Source organism: Psammomys obesus, unplaced genomic scaffold (genome assembly GCF_907164565.1).
Source record: "Psammomys obesus unplaced genomic scaffold, mPsaObe1.curated_primary_1811, whole genome shotgun sequence".
Taxonomy (NCBI): Eukaryota; Metazoa; Chordata; class Mammalia; order Rodentia; family Muridae; genus Psammomys; species Psammomys obesus.
The window spans coordinates 33,826,930-33,844,711 of NW_026596069.1; the positions used below are offsets into that span (position 1 = coordinate 33,826,930).

The following is a 17,782-nucleotide window of genomic DNA, read 5'->3' on the forward strand; positions in this document are numbered from 1 at the left end:
AACCCCAGCTTTGTTTTGTTTTAAGTCACTTTTAGGACTGGGAATGTGGCTCAGTGGCAAAGCCATCCACACATGTGTGTCCCCCCTCCCCCCCACAGATACACACACATGCATAAGCAATAAGAAAGGTTCAAGTCAGTGGCCATTTCCAGAGAGCTCATAAGCCACCACAGCTTCTCACAGTGGTTCTCAACTCCCAGCCCACCCCCAAAGAAAAATCACTTTTAAGTTTGGGCTTAGCATAGTGGAAATGAATTTGCGTGCAGTTCTATATGTATAAAACCGTAGATCAAATCCCTGGCATGACAGAAACAAAACAACAACAAAAACCAAACAGAAACAGAAAGATAGCTTTTGAGAGAGATGGTCTCTAAGAACTGAGGCCGCACAGATGCTCCCCGAAGATGCCAACTTTCAAAGCTGACAGCTGCGTTTTAGAAATCTGTCCAAATGCCAACAGCAAATGATATTACTGAGTGCTGGTAATCACACTGCAGAACTGGAGTGGCCAGTGGAGGAAAGAGAAAAGCAGCAGCCCAGTTGCACGTGGGTGCTTCTGTAACTCGCTGGCTTGAACACACTCCAGGAGTTGGCTCACATCATGTGGTGTCTGTAGCTTGATGCTTGTTGTAATTCCCTTCTGCAGCATCAGGAGGCGTCAGTGTGCAGACTGTTATAAACAAATGGCTTGGCTTCAAGATCACAAGGCTCTGATTCAGACTTCTTAGGGCCTTGAGAGGACATGCTGCTAGAACACCAGGTAGTTTGCAGATTACAAGGGGAAAAAAAGTCACCAGTGTTCTGTGTAAGACCCAGGATTGTCTGGGATTACATTTTGTAATATTGAAAGCTTGGCCTATTCAGCTTCTCTCGGTTTTCTATGGGCTCCTGCACCACCCCCAAATACTTCCTTAGGCATCATGTCTGCCCTGGGTCCTCCGGACACTTCCTGGGAATACACTTTACTCTGTGTTATCTGAACCTTTTTTTCCTGGGCTGTGTGCTCTCTAGAGACCCCACCTGGTGCTGAGGAGTTACTGCTGTGAAGGAGTGTCACAGCCAGGACCCCAAGATGGCTGCCCAGGTTCCATAACAGTTTGCTTTGTTAGTCCAGCCTTCCCACCTTCTCCTGAATCCTGTAACTAAGTCCAGCTTCCACTGGACATCACAAAGTTCTTAATCCTTCCTTCGTCTACAGGTTCAGATTGCTATATTGTTATTTCCAGCTAAAGCTGTCAAACTGGCTTAGACCCTGGAGTCCTTTGTACCTGTGAAGGATGGAGTGCATTCCTGCAGCTCTCCACTTAGGCTTCAGGAGACTTGGGCTAAGCCTCTTTTGCTAGATATGTGGAGAGATGATAGTCACATAGTTAGAAAAAAAGTCTTTAGGGAGGAAAGATTTATTTTGGCTCATGATTTCTGAGAGTGTTCTAGGTTTCTTTCTGTTACCATGATGAAAACCACAGCTGGCTAGACTCAAGATAGTCATTTGGGAAGGGGAACCTCAGTTGAGAAAATGTCCCCACCAGCTTGGGCTGTGGGCAAGCCTGTGGTGTGTTTTCTTCATTGATGATGATATGGGAGGGTCCAGCTCGGTGTGGGCAGGACTACCCCTGGGCAGGTGGGCCTGGGTACTCTCAGAAGGCAAACTGAGCCAGCCAGGAAGAACAAGCCAGTAAGCAGCACCCTCCGTGGCCTCTGCATGTGATCTTGTCTCCAGGTTTCTACCTTGTTTGAGTGGTTCCCCTCCAACGAAGGACAATGACATGGACGCTGAAATAAACTTTCCTCTCCGAGTTGTTTTGATGGCGGTGTTTTATCACAGTAGGGGAACCCTTAACTAAGACAGTGACCAAATAAGGGTTTTTTCACCTTACAGCTTGTAATGCATCATAAAGGGAGATGAGGGCAGGAACTCATGGCAGGAACCGGAGCAGAAACCACAGAAGAATGCTGCTTACTAGCTTGATCCTCGTGGCTTGCTCAGCGTACTTACACAGACCTATCTGCCCAGGGTGGCACTGCACACAGTGGGTGGGCCCTCCTACGTTAATCAGTTAAGCTTTGAACGTTTAATTGCCTTTCTAACCTAAAGTTTCAAATACTTCACAACCCTTCCCAGAAGAACATGGTCAGGTCTGTCACAGCAATAGCCAACTTTTTAGTACCAATTTCTGTTCTAGTTGCTTTCTCTTGCTGGGACAGGATGCTAAGCTGGGTGACCTGCACAAGTAGATCATTGGGAAGCATTTGTGTTACAAAGTATTCCTTGCTTATTTTCATTTTAGTTTTTCTTAACAGAAAAGAAAAAAAAAACTTTAGTATTTAAGCCATCTAGGAAAATACCCACTGAATATACAAGTGGGAAAGCTAAGAATCTATATTAAATGCTAAACAACTTCCTCATTCAAAGTAGGATGCTCACAGCAATACAGCGTGTCGTGTGGAACAGGTATGGTGTTCTGGTAAAGATTGGCTTAAGCTGAGAAAAAATGGCAGATTAAGGAGGAGTGTTCATTTGGCATATTCTGGACCTGCTGCTCTTATTTAAGAAGAAAGGAATGGTGGTGATTTGCTTTTTTATTTTAGAAATCCTGCCACCACTTCAGCAGCTAGCCAGAACTCTTTATGCGTCAGGAGCATGGGGCGGCCTCCCCCGGTGCCCCCAGAATTCTGCTCTCCTTTGATAGTCATGAATCACTGACCACACAGCATTGTGGGGACATGATTGACCTGTGTCACACAAAGGCTGGACGGAGGCATGACGTGTCCTGGGCCTGCCTTGTCAATTTCCTAGGGTTAATAGAGGTGTGTGATCTCCAGCATAGTCTGGGACTTTCTTGGGATCTCCTGGGACTCGTGGGACTTTGGCTATTTCTGCTGTGAACTGCAACACGATCTCAGGAAGCACTTGCGCCCAGCTTTGCTCTGAGCATGTGGCAGAGGTTGGGGTGTTGCAGTAGTTTGTAGAGGGAAGGCAATGTACTGAAGACTCGGTGAGTGATTACAAGGAACCTGGGCATTTGCGGGCGGGATCCAGAGACCCTGAACAGCCTGTGTTGCATTAGCTGTTCTCTGAGCGGTGAGAGATGGCACCACTCAGGTGCTCTTCTCTCTCCACCATGCTTCACCGCAGGGCACAGCACTGACATGTGTAGCCCCATCCCAGAGGACCCCCTCGAGGCTTCCTGTCGCTTCCCTGCAGCTTGCTGAGCTCTTTTTCTCCTTGGCCAAGAGTGAGAGGGAACCAACAAGATGCTGTTGCTTCCTGGGGTTGATTTGGTGGACATGAATCTTAATTTCTTCCTGTCCACTGGGAGCCTTGCTTCTTGAGCAACAGCAGTCACCCTCGTGTCCTTGTAAGCTCGGTTCTGCGTGGGGCAGGGTGGCTGCATCTTCACCAAAGAGCCCCTAGTGCTCAGAACAGGGCCTGCCACCCACGCACATGGCCTGAGGAATTGTTTGTGAAATGAATGTATGAAGTTGGTTAAGTGTTGAATATATCTGTTTGTTTAAAACGCTTCCATGTTTTTATTTAAGGGAGAAATAAACACTTTTACCTTTGTGAGTCAATGTTACATATCAGTTTACCTCTAGATGTGGAGGAAAGGTGGAAAAAAATTTTTGGATAGAGTCTCCTGAAGGCCAGGCTAATCTTGAATAAACTGTGTAGTCAAGGATAACCTTGCATGTCTAATCTTTGTGTCCCTCTCTCTCAAGTCTGGAATTACAGGTCTGTATAACCACACCCAGCTTACGTGGTGCTGGGAACTGAACCCACACCTTTGGGTGCACTATGCAGGCACTGTGCTAGCTGTGCTACAGTGCCTAGATTTAAAAGAGCAAAGCAGGCTAGCAGTGTTTTCAACAACTTTCAAAGGGTCTTCTTTCTCCTCTGGGTTCTCTCATAACTCTAAGTGAGACCAGAGAGAGAGAGAAAACAATAGAGAGGGGGGAAAAGAAAGGTAAAGATGAATTATTAAGTGACTGTAGCACTTGAGTGAGGAGCAGTTGTGGCACCTGTGAGGCTCGCCCAGCCAGGCAGCTTTCCGCTCCATTCCAGATGGCAGCCCCTCACTGTGTTCCTGGTCTTTTTTTTTTTTTTTTTTTTTTTTTCCTAGTTTGACATCAACAACACGGGCAAGCTCAGATGCTCTGCAGAGACGATATGGAGCCCCTGAACTAGAAGTAAGTCCCTTTCCTCTTTTTCCCTTGCTTTAGCTCCGGCTGATTTCTCAGGAGAGCCCTCTGTGCTGGTGGTGTTGTTTTTGTTGTTGTTGTTGTTGTTTTTTTGTTTTGTTTTGTTTTGTTTTGAGACATATTCAAAGCAAGCTTTAATTAAATACTGGCCAGGATGATGGACTCTGGCCAGGTCCATTCCTGGTTCCCAGAAAATGGCAATGGGTAACATTTTGCAGAGGCTTAAAAAGGCAAATCCATAAGGCCAGAGTATTTCCCATCAGCTACAATAAGGGGCAAGCAAATATCCTGACACACTCTCTGCCAGCATGCCTCCTACAGCCAATCAGGGGCAAGCATACATCACAGTGTATTTCCTGCCCATGTACCTCCTCCCTACATGTGATCAACCACCTCCAGTGTAATTGAGCCTAAAGAAACTTGACCAATAAAAAGACAACCTTTACACAGTGCACAGATCACCCCAACAGTCCCACTTTTTAGTCCAATAAAAGGCTCTTCTGTAACATCAGTAAACTATACACAATGAGAGCTATCAGGTAAGGATTACATTCGCACTGTTTAGTTTATCTGTATTTGCCAACTTCGAGAAAGGATTTTCTCGGTGACTCCAAAGTTCTGTACCTAAATCATTGTCTATCATATCTTGCATTTATCAACCTAAAAACATCTTTTAAGAGCTTAAAACATTTTCTTTGATCCTTTACAACTTAAGCTTTTATGTCTTTCAACCTTTATAAACTTTACATCTCTTTTGGGAATTTCCTTTCTGAACTTGGTAACAAGGAAAACTGTAAGACTATACTATCTAGTCTTCAACCCCATCAGAGACCTGAGAAGGATAAATATTACCCGAGAAAACAGCATGTGCAGAGCAAGCAGCTTCCAAAACCATAGAATGACAGAGGCTGCGGCCCCCTGGACGGTCACCCAAGATTCCTCTGCAGTTTTGGAGCATCCATCTTCGGCCTACTGGCTCAGAATATCTGACAGACTCATCTGTGAAGCAGGAATATTGAAGGACTAGCCTACATTGTCTCAGCAAAGCTTGGCAGTCAACTTCCTCTGTGTCCTGAGCTGCTATTATAAGCTGTTTAGGATAATTAAGAAATTCTAGCTACTTGTCAATCAAACTTGCCATGTCAGGTACTGGTTTAGCTAATTACAGCAATAAGCTTTATTTCACCGCCTGTAGCTCTTTCAAAGTTAAACAGATAGTAAGTAGTTGGAAACAAGTAATGTTTGCCTATTCAGTTATACTGAGATAGATAGATAGTCTTCAAACTATTCAGAGATCTACTGAATATGGCATTTAATGATGCCTTAATAATAAAAGGCTCTTTTGACAGTGAGACATGCCTGCTCCTGGCAGCACCCTCATACTACTTCAAAGAAGATGATGGGCATTGAAGAACCTCTGTATGGGTTTGCATGGTGACAAAGCTACCACCAAACAAAACTGCCCTCTCCTCAATTGCTGACAGCATGCTGTCCAAACCATGTTTGTTTGGTTTTTTTGTTTTGTTTTTGTTTTTGTTTTTGTTTTAATTTAAAAGTAAGGTTTTTTTGAAATAGCATCTGGTGATCGTGGTCTCTTCAGACTCCACCCCATCCATCCAACTTAATGCTTCTTTCTCTCCCTTTTAAAAACAGGGCAATTAAAACAAACAAAACAAAACAAAAAACCAAAGCAAACAGAGGAAAAAGAAAAGAAGCACAAGAAACACATGAGTGCATACTCAAGCTGAGATACCCATGCACACACAAAATCCACACCGACAGAAAATCAGAAACTATAATAGATAAGCAAAAGACAAGTAAGGTAGAGAATGTCCAAACAAAGCATTATGAGTCAGAACATCTCCAGAAACACCACTAAGTTTGTTTTGTATTGGCCATCTCTGCTGGTTGTGGGACCTGCCTTGTATATACCTGGCGTGTATACCTAGTGAGAAAACTAAATTTTCCTTTGCACTGTGCATACACACACGCACACGCACATGCAAGCATACATTCATGGTTCTTTTTTTGTCTGAGAAAGAGTAAGATTTTTGTATAGAAAAAGAATTATTGTCCTGTGTATTAAAATGAAAGAATTCTTGATCTTTCATCAACAATGTTGACCACTTGTCTGGCAACCTGGCCCCTACGCTCAGCCCAAGGCTTGGGGACCTTGCCAACCAGGCCTTGGTTTATGCTCTCTTTGGTTGTAACAGTACAAATGTTCTTTTTGGCCTCAGCCATTCACCTGCCTGCCACCCGTCTAAAGACTGCATCCAGCTTAGCTAGGGGCTTATGTAACATCACTATGGAAGACCGGAGGGAGACAGGCAAGGGAGGGAGCCCTGCATGCTCTGAGCACTGCTGAGCTTGGTGGGGACACTGACACCTTAATTATGTGTCAGTTCCATCACAGTGTGTCATTCAGTAAAGAATTCAGAGCTGCAGGCACACTGAGGCAGCCATTTGCCTGCATGTCAAAGTCTGCGTGAGTATTTAGCTGACCGTCCAAAAAATCTTGTATTTTCCTTTCCTGTACAGAAATCTTTATTTCTAGAAATCCTGATGAAATATAAACCGTAGTTGGAAAACTCAAACAGTCAGAGCAGTTAAGTAAAGTCTTAGCCCTGGCTCTGAGGCCAGTAGGGACCCCGAGCTCCAGTGCTGGCTGAGTTGGTTAGGCTTGCCTGGTGCTGGGTGCTGTTCTGAGCTTCCATGTGCCTTTTCACTTAGTCCTCACAAAAGCCCAGTGAGGGGCTGGTCTTTGCATTTTGCAGAGGGAACAAACCCTTCCATTTACCAGGAAGTAGCCCCAGAGCGCATGTTCTTGAGTGCACGTTCTTGACTGCGCGTTGCCTGGGAACATAGCTGCTGTCTCTGTCCCTGCTGTTGGCATTGCCTGGTATCGGCCACAGGCTCCATCAAATAGCATCTACTGGATGGACAAACCTGGTGCCTTTCCAGATATGGATTGGGACTTCACGCCTCAGCTGGCCATCGACGGTTCCCTTTCCAGCACCTGACCTAGAAATAGTGAGCCCTTATGAAGGTTTTTAAGCTGCCAGTGTTGTTCAGCTCTGGGCTTAGAGAAGAGGTCTCCAGAAGCAGCCTTTGTGCCTTTGTTCTCAGCACTGGCTGGGTGGCCACCGCTGAGGGTGGAGCATTCTAGTTTCAATGTCCCTATTGTGTACACAGTTCAAGCTCAAAGAGCAGCAAGTCCCCAGGTTAGATGGAAGAGAGAATGTTGTTCTCCTTTGAGAGGGAAGCCACCCACTGTTTGCCTCTGAGCAAGTGAGTTCATGCCTCACATTGAGTTGCCTGGGATATATCTTTGAAGAACCAAGCTAATATTTTCTGTGGTAACTTAAGCTTCAAAAGAAACAGGACCTCAGCGTGAATAAAGTGGGCCCACTGCGGTAGTGGATTGTACACAGCCCACACCATCTGATACAAGTCTTGTGGAGGAGGAAGAAAACAAGGGCTTGGCCTCGAGTGGGACGTGTGGGCTGGATGGCTGATGCTCCCATGACCCTCAGCTCTGGCCCTCTGGTTTGTGTAGCTCAGCTGTCTTCCACTAGAGATAGCAAGAACGCCTGCTTCCCAGATAGTCTTGGCATGTGTAGTTCTTCTTATCAGTCTTTCTGCAAACATGTAATAAAACTTTCATAATTTAGTTTCTTTTTCTTTTGAGTTCATTGTTTTGAACAAGTAAAAAATATGATATAAAATTAAAAATGTACTGAAGAATCAAGTATTCCAGGCTTCTGTGTCCACAGCCAGATCAGCAGCCTGATTTGTTTACTTTATTTTGTTTCTATAAGGGTCTCACTAACCCAGTCTGGCCTGGACCTTGCTCTGCAGCCCAAGCTGCTTTGAACTCACTGTGTCACACAGGATAGTCTTGAGTTCGCTGTGCTGCTCGGGGCAGCATGAGCTTGGGATTCTTCTGCCTCTGCCTCCTGACTGTCAGGGCAGGAGTGCCTACTGTAATCCTTCCTTCAGAGTTCTCCCTTGCACCCAAAGTACACAGGCCTCTTACTCCTGTGGGTCACAATCCCAAGGTCTCATTCTGCATGGCCCAGCTGTTGTGAAGCTGCTTTGGTGGCTTCCTGCTAGCTGTTTAACCTGCTCAATTTCACCGTCTTCAGTTGTGAGCATGATCCTAGTTCCTGTCCCCAAGGCAGGACAAGAATTGTAAGTAGCATGCAGAACGCATCACTGGAAAGTGTGAGGCAAGTAGGGTTGTCTCAGTTCAAGTCATCCAGAAGTAGGAACTGAGGCAGGATGTCTCAATTGGGTCATTTGTTAGGGGTCATCACATGTAGAAGAGAGGAAGGGGGGAAGGAGACAATTAGGCAGAGTATAAATAAAGTTAACGGACAGTATAGGCTGGACTGACCCCAGGACATGCTCCCAAGCATGTATGGTGCCTCAGAGTGTTCTATGTCATCTGTTAGCTGGGCCTTTATATGCCAAGAGCAGTCATTTGATAGAGGGTACCCAGAAAGGGCTTGCTACAGGACAAGGCGGTTGAAGCTGAAGCCATACCTGAAGGAGCTGGGACAAGGCTCTGCTCCCAGAAGTCACAGTAGGTGCGGTGAGCTCTAGGCCATCCGCTCGCCTATGAGGGTGTTCCCTCTTGCTGTACCCAGTGTATCTGGGGACAGATACTTAGCGATAGAAGCTTTGCCACTTGGGTAGCCTGCAGTGCTAGGGCCATAGAAAACAGGCATCTGACTCAGTTGCCTTTGCTCCCACAGGTAGCCCGGTGCTGTTTTTGCTTCGATCCAGATGGAGAGGGTAAGTGCAGCACTTCTGCACTGGGCTTTGCAGGCTGGAATCTCTCCCAACTTCTCCCATCTTCAAGGGTTGATGAATTTTGTTTGTTTTGTTGGCATTCTGTCAGGGAAAATCACTGTGCAGTTTGGTTCATATCTAAGTTAAGGGATAGAAAAAAGTATGCTTTTTTTTTTTTTTTTAAGGAATGGTGTAAAAATGCCAAAAGACCACTACACCTCATTTGGGAACCACAGTTTTCTTCAACTTGCTTTTCTTCATAGAAGGAAAAGTCCCAGGGTCGAAGGCTTCTGGGTTTCCCTCTGTGCTGAGCTGCTGATATTCTCTATGTCTTTAAAGGCTCTCTCTCTTCCACCCCTCTAACGCATATTTTTGAACTCACCCAGTGGAGAAAATGCCTGGGGTCACTGAGGTACAGGTGGCTTTTGTATGCTTTTCCCCTCGGCAGCACACTAGGACTGAAATGTGCAAGGCAGGAGCTGCTGTAGTACTGAGCACTCATGGGCTTACCACTGCCCTTGGGCACCCTTTGTCCTCTACAGACGCTGAAAAGCAGCGGAATATCAAAGAGGGACCACGGGTCATTTATGATGAGAAGAAAGGCACCGTCTACAGCTACTCTTATTTCCACTTTGTCTTCTTTCTGGCTTCTCTCTACATGATGATGACATTGACCAGCTGGTTCCAGTGAGTGGCCTATTTGAATGCCTTAAAACCAACCCCAGTGTAAATATTTCTATACAGTAAAGTATTTGTCTGAGAAGCACAAAAACAAAAAGCAAAAAACAAGACAAAAAAAAAAAAACCCTCAAAAACTAGTTCTCACACACCCATACATAACCTTTGTGGCTAACAGCTTCCCATTCTCCCTGGAAGATCAGTGCCCGTTCTGGAACACTGAGTATGCTCACTGCAGTTAAGAAGCAGAAGTAACCTGGGGATGCTCGAGGCAGAGCATGAGGCAGAGCCTCAGTGTGTGAGGGCTTGGTTCTCTCTCTACTGAGAAACAGAGCAAACCAGACAGGAAGGGCCAAGTCTGGAGAACACTGTGGTAGCCTTAAGTGTTAATACAGTGGGGTTTTTTCCTGCTTCAAAATATGCATCTTTTACTCGTTCCAGCTTTTAATTTAGCCGTGCCTGGTGGCTCTGATCTTTCCTACACGGAGAGTCATACTTTCTCTGTGGACCCAGGCTTCGAGTTGTGTCCATGTTTGACTGTTAGTGAACAGGCAATTGGTTGTTCTCATGTGCCACATTGATGTAAGTCCCAGAGACTGGGCTCTAGCTAGATGGACAGACCATGACCCTAATAAATTCCTTTGTATCAGATGGTGGTGAGTGCTGGGGAATGGATGCCATGGTATAGGAGCTATAGCCCAGAGTTACAGAGCTCTTTCTGGAGGACAGTCTTCCTGAAGGAGGCCGAGCTCCGATGTTCCCTAGTGATCCTTTGAAAACTGGAGGAATTTTGGTTCGAAACATCTAAGAAAGGATGGACAGAGCTAAAATCATGATGACCAGACGGTGATAAGTGTTGCAGATAGATAGAAATTGGACTTTCCTTTCAGTGCCGATTGGAATGCAGAATGAAGCCACATTTGATAAATACATTTGGCAATGGTTTAAAAAAATAACTTTGCAATTCCTTTCATGGTTCAACACAAGTTGTAGTATAACCCAAGAAATTCCCTCCTAAGTATAAGATTTAAGACAGAAAGGAGAAATACCAAAAAATTATAGACAAATGATCATGCCATAGTAATTTATAACAAGTCAGGATTAGCTCAGATGTTTGTAACTGAGAAGAGAGCAAAGCATGCTATTTTTACACAGTGAAATACAATTTATCAATAGGGAGTGACATACAGGTGACGATCCCCGATCCAGAAATTCAAACTGTTCTCAAATCTAACATGATATGGGAAGGTTCCCATTTCCAATTTTGGACTTGCTCAACTGGTAACATCTATGTAATTATTCCAGAGTGAAAAACTCAAATATGTAGTCTCAGGGATTCCAGGGAAGGATGTATGGTATAACACAAAGAGCTTTGGAAGCAATACAACAGTCTTTAAGGGTTTGAAGAGTCACCAAATGATGCATTTTCAATGTATGTGAGTTATAACTCCATTATGAGAAAGAAAGTTACTAAGAAAGAAAGTTGAAGTCCGCCAGGGGCGGGAAGTACCTTGTTATCTTTATGCTCTCACGACTATGCGTCCGTTTCTCAACAGCTATGAAAATGCCACCATTGAGACCTTCGTCATCGGGAGCTGGTCCGTCTTCTGGGTCAAGATGGCCTCCTGCTGGATGTGTGTGGTGTTATACCTGTGGACCCTGGTAGCCCCTCTTTGCTGTCCCTCTAGGCAGTTCTCTGTGTGAGGATGTCCAAGTGCCCCTCGGCTCAGCAGGCCTGTGCCTACTCTGGAGGGCTGCCCTTTGAACTTGTGCACCCGCAGCAACTGGTGCCCTGTGATAAGCTGTCACCCCCCTGGGTCTCTTTGGTGGGTCTGACAAAGCTTTCAGGAAATAAGTAAAATCTCCCAATTAGCTTCTTAACTGTAAAATCCAAAAGGAAACTACCAGTTTGACCCAGAGGAATTGAAATCTTTAGCCAAGCTGATAAGTGCAAATGTTTCTGTAAAGCTACCCTATGTGGTAGCTAAAGTTTTGTTGCTATTTTTCCTGGGTGTGTTTTAACCAGAGCAGAACTTGAGGCACCATGTCCATCACAGGGATGAAAATGGCCCTGTACGGCCTGTCATCCTCATTGTTGTTACACAGAGGCGACCACAGCCCCTGTCACTCACTCCTGCCCCCTAGAGCCCTCACAGCTCCAGTTTATGTAGGGTATAGGAGGAAGCCCCTCCTTTGAGCCCACCCTCAGAACTACTTCCCCATGTCCCTGCCTGAGGTCATGATGCTGGGAGTCATGGCCTTCCTTTCCTCTCTGCGCTTGGCAGTGGTCCGTCATTCTTGTCTAGGGTTGCCTTTGAAATAATGTGAAAAGCACAATTTGCTCTCAGCGCCATGGGATTCTCCGTGTTTTCCCTCCCCAATCCAAGTCACCGCAGTAATCATGGCGCTCATTTAAGGTGGCGTTTCTGTGACGGTGAAGCCATGCTCATGCTCTTTTCTTTGCCTGAGCGAGCAGTGGGGTTACAGTTCTTACTTGTTTGTGTCATTAGCAGTAATGCTTCAAGGATCTTAGCAAAAATGTCGCTTCTTGGCTGCAGCCTGCCACACCCCTCCAAGTATTACGGTCAGGCCCCTGAGTCTCCTCCTCCATGGCTTCCTCCTCACTTACAATGTGTCCCCTAACTTAGCGTCACACTTCCCTTGACGTGGAAGGACTGGGGCGAGGATCCCAGGCAACTTCAACAGGGCCGACCAGATAGAGCTATGGACTAGCTATGGAAGTGCAGAATTAGACTTAGATGCAGAGGTAGGTGGCTGGGGTCACTCACAAGCTACGCTTGCACCCACCGGCACTGCCCAGCTACACCTGGGCAAGGCCTGCTCACAGGTGTGCATTCTTAGTGCTGATGTTGTCTGAGAGGAGCTTCCCCAGTGCCAAGGCTGCTGAAGACGCTGGTGGAGGTATACTCTGCTTTCATGGGAGTGGGGCTCCTCTCGCCAAGCCAGAAGGACTCAGTCTAGCCCGTGTGCGTATGTGTGTAGGAGTGTGTACACAGATGTGTGCCTACCTGAACAAGTCACAACCACCCAAGCCTGGTTCCCACATGCAAAAATGTCCAATCCTTCATTTCTGCTCCCTCCTGTGTCCTCCTGCTAAAAGTTCCGGGGGTGAGGGGGTTGCAGAGCGATAGGGGTGAGTTCTCTGAAGAACTTGCCTTATTTACAGTGTTTGAGGTTCAGTCTTAAAAGGTACATAGATAAGGTTACCTTGTCTGTAAACCTCACCACAATTCCTATAGGTCAGGGGCTCTCAGCACTTCAAAGACACACACATGAGCATCACAAAACACATAACTGTGTACTAACTCCAAACAAGTCTAGTTAATCCAATAGGAACGAGAGCCCATCCACAGGGAGTGCTTCAGAAAGCAGGCTGTGTGAGCCAGTGCTATGGCCATTGCTGTGCCTGAAGGCCATGCTGTGAGAAAATGCAGAGGGGCCCAGGAGCCGTGGGAATTCTGCCAAGGTCTAGTCAGTCCTGCATCCAGTGGCAGGCCCTGTGGCTTCCCTCTCACACAGCCATGCCTTACTTACTTTCCAGCTGCCTAAGTCTTGGCTGAGTGCGTGCCCTGCCCTTCAGAAGCTGTGTCTCACACAAGAGGCAGAGCAGGCCGATCCTGTCTGTGTGCACGCTCAGCTGGTACTGTTAGGTTGATAGTCAGAAGTGGCCAGTGGGTGACTCGAGAAACTGGAAGGTGGGCCAGTTGCTTTGAGTTAACATCAGCGTTGTTAGCGTGCTGGATCCGCCGGGAGCTTTTCTAGACAACAGACTGCCTCCTGCAATCACACAGGACTACCGATGTGCAAGCCTCGCGTGCTCGAGGCTTCTCATCTGAGCCCTGTGGTCATGCAGCCTGGCAGCAGAGTTTTAAAAGCTGTGTGTGTTCCTCTCCCGCTCTCGTTTATGAGTCAGGCATTATGCCATGGAGGGATTCTCCTAGAAATCTTGCGTAGACGTAGTACCCAGGTGGAGACTGGAGACGGCCCCAGTGTTCACCTTTGGAAAGCCTGCGGTGCATTGCTGAGCCGAGTTTTTGTGGTGCTGCACAGCTGATCTGGGTTTCTTGGGAAGTCAGCAGATGAATTGTTTTCCAGAAGTTTGGGGAAGTTTTATGTAGTGAGTGAACTGAAGTATGGAAGGAGCTGGGGAGAGTGTGGGGTATTGAGACTGGGGTTCTGATTCTCACACGGTGGCAATGTCCCAGTTCCATGGGGACTTAACTCTAGTGTTAATTGACCCTTTCCAAAATTGCCATCCTCTGCCTTTTTCTGATGATGTATTCATTTAAATTTGCCAGAAGCCCGTCATTGCTGCTTCATGTTACCCTGGAAAGGGAGCTCCAGAGCCTGGATTTAAACTTCTCGGGCTTCTCTTTCATTGCCTTTCTAAACAGTATCTCATTTTGGTGTGCCAAAATGTATATCACTGCACATCATATATAGTGCTAAGAAGAGAAAATAAGAAAGACTGAACACTCAGAAAGGACCCTGAGCCCTCTTCCATCAGAGATGAGGTTGACACCTGGGTCATAGAATCTCTCAAGGTTTTTTCTGTAACTTACTAGTAGAATTTTCATTTCCTACAGAGATGAGCTCTCTCATGTTGAAGTGACTTCAGCAGACAGGACAGTGGATCCCAAGGACTTTGGCTTGTTCACAGTTTCCATTCTCTATCAGTGAATCATTCCTAGAGATAGTTATTTTGAAAGGCCAAAATACTTGGCTTTTACCAAAGAGACATTTGATTTTGTTTTAGTTGGGGAAGGGCACATCAGAAGTGCATTTACCCAGTTGGCTTCCAGAGAAGTTTAACCACATTCATGTGAGGAAAATGATGGAAGAACTTTTTAAGGTAATCCTTTGGGAGAAAGGTCCTGGGAAGTTCTCTCAGGTAAAGAAAGATTACAGCAGATGAGTAATATATGTCTTGAGAGCTATTTATATAAATTTTAAGAGGATCATTTTTTTTCATTTATTAAAGATTTAAACTTTTTTACTTTGCAAAGAAAAACTACAAACATTTTTACAGTCATAATTGTTAATTTTTTAAAAAGAATTTTTGGAAATAATTAGGTGTAGCCAAATTTTGTGGTTACGTTCTTGCTGTAGTGGTGTTTGAGTGCAATGTGTGTGGTATGCCTACTGTTGGTTTATAAAGGTCTCTGACATGCTTAGATTTTGCTACCTTTAAAAATAGTTATTTTTCCCATTAGCTACAAACCCAATTACGAATTTGTATTTGTTTTTTTGAATGCTAATTTTTCTATGAAGCACCTGAAATAGACTGACCTTTTCTTATGTAGAAAACTCAGACTTGTTAACTCTGTACTTTAATAAAATATAAACTTGAAAACCATGTGTTTGTTTTCTTTCTATTAAATACCTGACTAAAGCCTCCAGTTAGCCTTTGCAGGGTTGGTGCCTTCACATGTCAGTCAAAGATCAAACATCCTGGCAGCCGTGCTGATGGGTTTATAATTGACAAAAATGGCTGATGGTATCCCATCTAAGGTCTTTAACTACAAATAGAATGGCTAAATTTATGGTGAACACACATAGAGTCCACCATTGTCGCAATTTCAAATACACTGTTACATGCAGTCACCTTGTTTTACAGCACTTTTCCTGAGCTTAATTCGTCTTAGCTTAGTTGAAATTCTGAGATCTCTCACATGACCACAAAGTCCTTGGTAACCAGTTATACAGTCTGCTTCTGAGCTGGCCTTGCTTGTTTGTGTTTCAGGTGCTGGAAGTTGAGCACAAGGCCTCATGCATGTTAGGCAAGTACAGTACCCCTGGAGTTACAGCCCAGATACCATTTCTAACCATTTGTCTTTTGAGGCAAATTTCCATGTAGCTTGATGTTACTAAAATTCCTTCTTAGGAGACCATAAACATCTACTCCTTCTCCCAAGGTCCTAGCCCCAAACAGGCATGGTTCTGCAAAAGTTCATTCTAGGGAGCCAATTAGTTCTTTAGGCTTCTTTACAGAGAACATTGGTGAGTGGTTACACCTGGAAAGCCTTTGCCCAGGAAGGATGAGGGCTTCCCTATAGCCAAACAGGATGTCCTCTTCCCCTAGGCTCCCTTTACCTGTGTGTTCTAGCACCCCCCCAAAGGCCATATGTTATTAAGGCAGAGTATCTGGATGCTCAGATAAAGGTCCTGTGACCCTCTTCATTCATTCATAATGGGGAATAAACTATCAACAAGCCCTGCTGGGGTGAGCTTTTGCAAGGGATGCCAGCCTGAGCTGCCCAGGATGATGGTTACCTGGCTTGGAGGACAATCACAACACTTAGGTGGCCTGATTTGTGTGCCTACACCTGCTGTACTTTACTTACTGATGTTCTACAAGTTCATTCAAGTTACTTTATGTTGCAAGAGGCCCTTCACTCTAAAGGCTGAGTAGCATTTTTCCTTGCATGTATGTCCTGTTTTCTTTGTGTATTCTCTTCCCGTCAAAGGAGAGTAGCAAGACCATCTAGCAAAATACAGATGTGAGGCTTTTTCTTGTAGCAGCTATCTTGGGAAATGCATATCATCACACTCTCTGAATGGCTTACTGTGTCATTCAGAATGAGGAGCCAAAGTCTTCACAGGGTCTCTAAACCCTGCATCATCTGTCGCTGTTGGTTCAGTTACCTTGCTCACTCTCGATATGGTCTGTCTGTTCTAGCATTCTTGGTTTCTTGGCTGTTCAAGGTTATCAGATGTGAACTCCTCTTCCCAAAAGAGTCCTCCTTGGGTTGCATATAGTGCTCTCTGTTCCCACACAGGTCCTCCAGTGTTGCCTTTCTAGCGACTCTGCACTCTAGGGTTGTCCACCCTCCAGAACTCCCCTCCGCCGCGCTGCTTTGTCATTTCACATAGACCCCATCACCATCTGTCTTAGTTGTTCTTCTACTGCTGCAGCAAAACACTATGACCAGGACACCTTAGAGAAGACAGTGCTTAATTGGGCTTATGGATTCAGAGGTTAGCATCCGTGATGGTGGAGCGAAGGCCCGTGGCAGGGACAACCGAGCACTCACATCTTAGGCCACAGTCAGGAGGCACAGTGGGAGGGGAGCGAGGCTTCTGAGGCCTCCAAGCCTTCCCAGAGTGCCATACTTCCTAATCTTTCCCAAACCGTTCTACCATTTGGAGTCTATGGAGGTCATTCACACTTAAGCTATCACAGTATCCAACTTACTGTTCCATATTCTTATTTATTCACGTTGTCTCCCTGACACCAGAGCACATGTTCCCCTATGCTTCACTTGTGTTTCTCTGATGTTTCAAATGATATTGGCATGTTCTGGTGCTCAATAAATGGTGAATGGATGGCTGGGTGAAGGAAGGATTTATGAATGGTGATAGTGGAAGACAAGGCTTTGACACCCATGGAGGGCTTTACATGCTACTTGAAGTGGCTGAACTGTTTGTTGGTGAGGTGTAGGTAAGGGATGGATGGATATCCTTAGGCATGTATAACAGCAAGAACTGGAGAGCACAGATACATAAGTATTGAGCATAGATCCTGTTGAGGACTAGGGTACGGCTTAGTGGAACTGCTGTGGTTAGCATACCCATAACCTAAGTTTTGACAAGTGAAGAAAATAGGAATATATATATATATATATATATATATATATATATATATATATATATATATATATATATGGAACGCTTCACGAATTTGCCTGTCATCCTTGCGCAGGGGCCATGCTAATCTTCTCTGTATTGTTCCAATTTTAGTATATGTGCTGCCAAAGCGAGCACAAATATGAATAGTTTATCACTGAATGTTTGTGTCCTTAATAACTAATAGGCCCTTGTAAATCAATTTGAAAATTATAGTAGGAGCTCTAGAGATGGCCTATGGTTAAGAGCACTGCCTACTTTTTCAGAGGACCCAAGTTCAATTTCCAGCACCCCCGTGGTGGCTGACAACTGTCTGTCACTCCACTTCCAGAGTGCCAACAACCCCTTCTGGCCTTTGCAGGCACAAAGTACATACATGGCACACATACATGCAGGCAAAATGCTTAAAACAAATACCTCAAAAGTTTGAAAGCCAGATATGGAAGAATACACTTTTAAT

General features: G+C 45.2%; 1 protein-coding gene and 1 non-coding gene across 2 annotated transcripts in view; one reads left to right on the forward strand and one right to left on the reverse strand.

Moving 5' to 3' along the window:
- Serinc5 (serine incorporator 5) overlaps window positions 1-15,053 on the forward strand; it is a 98,373-nt gene extending 83,320 nt beyond the window's left edge. The window contains exons 9-12 of the mRNA XM_055625420.1: window positions 4,122-4,188; window positions 8,961-9,000; window positions 9,540-9,684; window positions 11,232-15,053. Of these exons, the coding sequence (XP_055481395.1) occupies window positions 4,122-4,188; window positions 8,961-9,000; window positions 9,540-9,684; window positions 11,232-11,379 (400 nt within the window). The 3' untranslated portion in view covers window positions 11,380-15,053. The remainder of the gene's footprint in view (window positions 1-4,121; window positions 4,189-8,960; window positions 9,001-9,539; window positions 9,685-11,231) is intronic.
- A 2,300-nt stretch (window positions 15,054-17,353) lies between these two features.
- On the reverse strand, window positions 17,354-17,460 carry LOC129690262 (U6 spliceosomal RNA). The gene has a single exon (XR_008722266.1). It is a non-coding gene; the product is annotated as a U6 spliceosomal RNA (small nuclear RNA).
- Window positions 17,461-17,782: the final 322 nt, after the last annotated feature.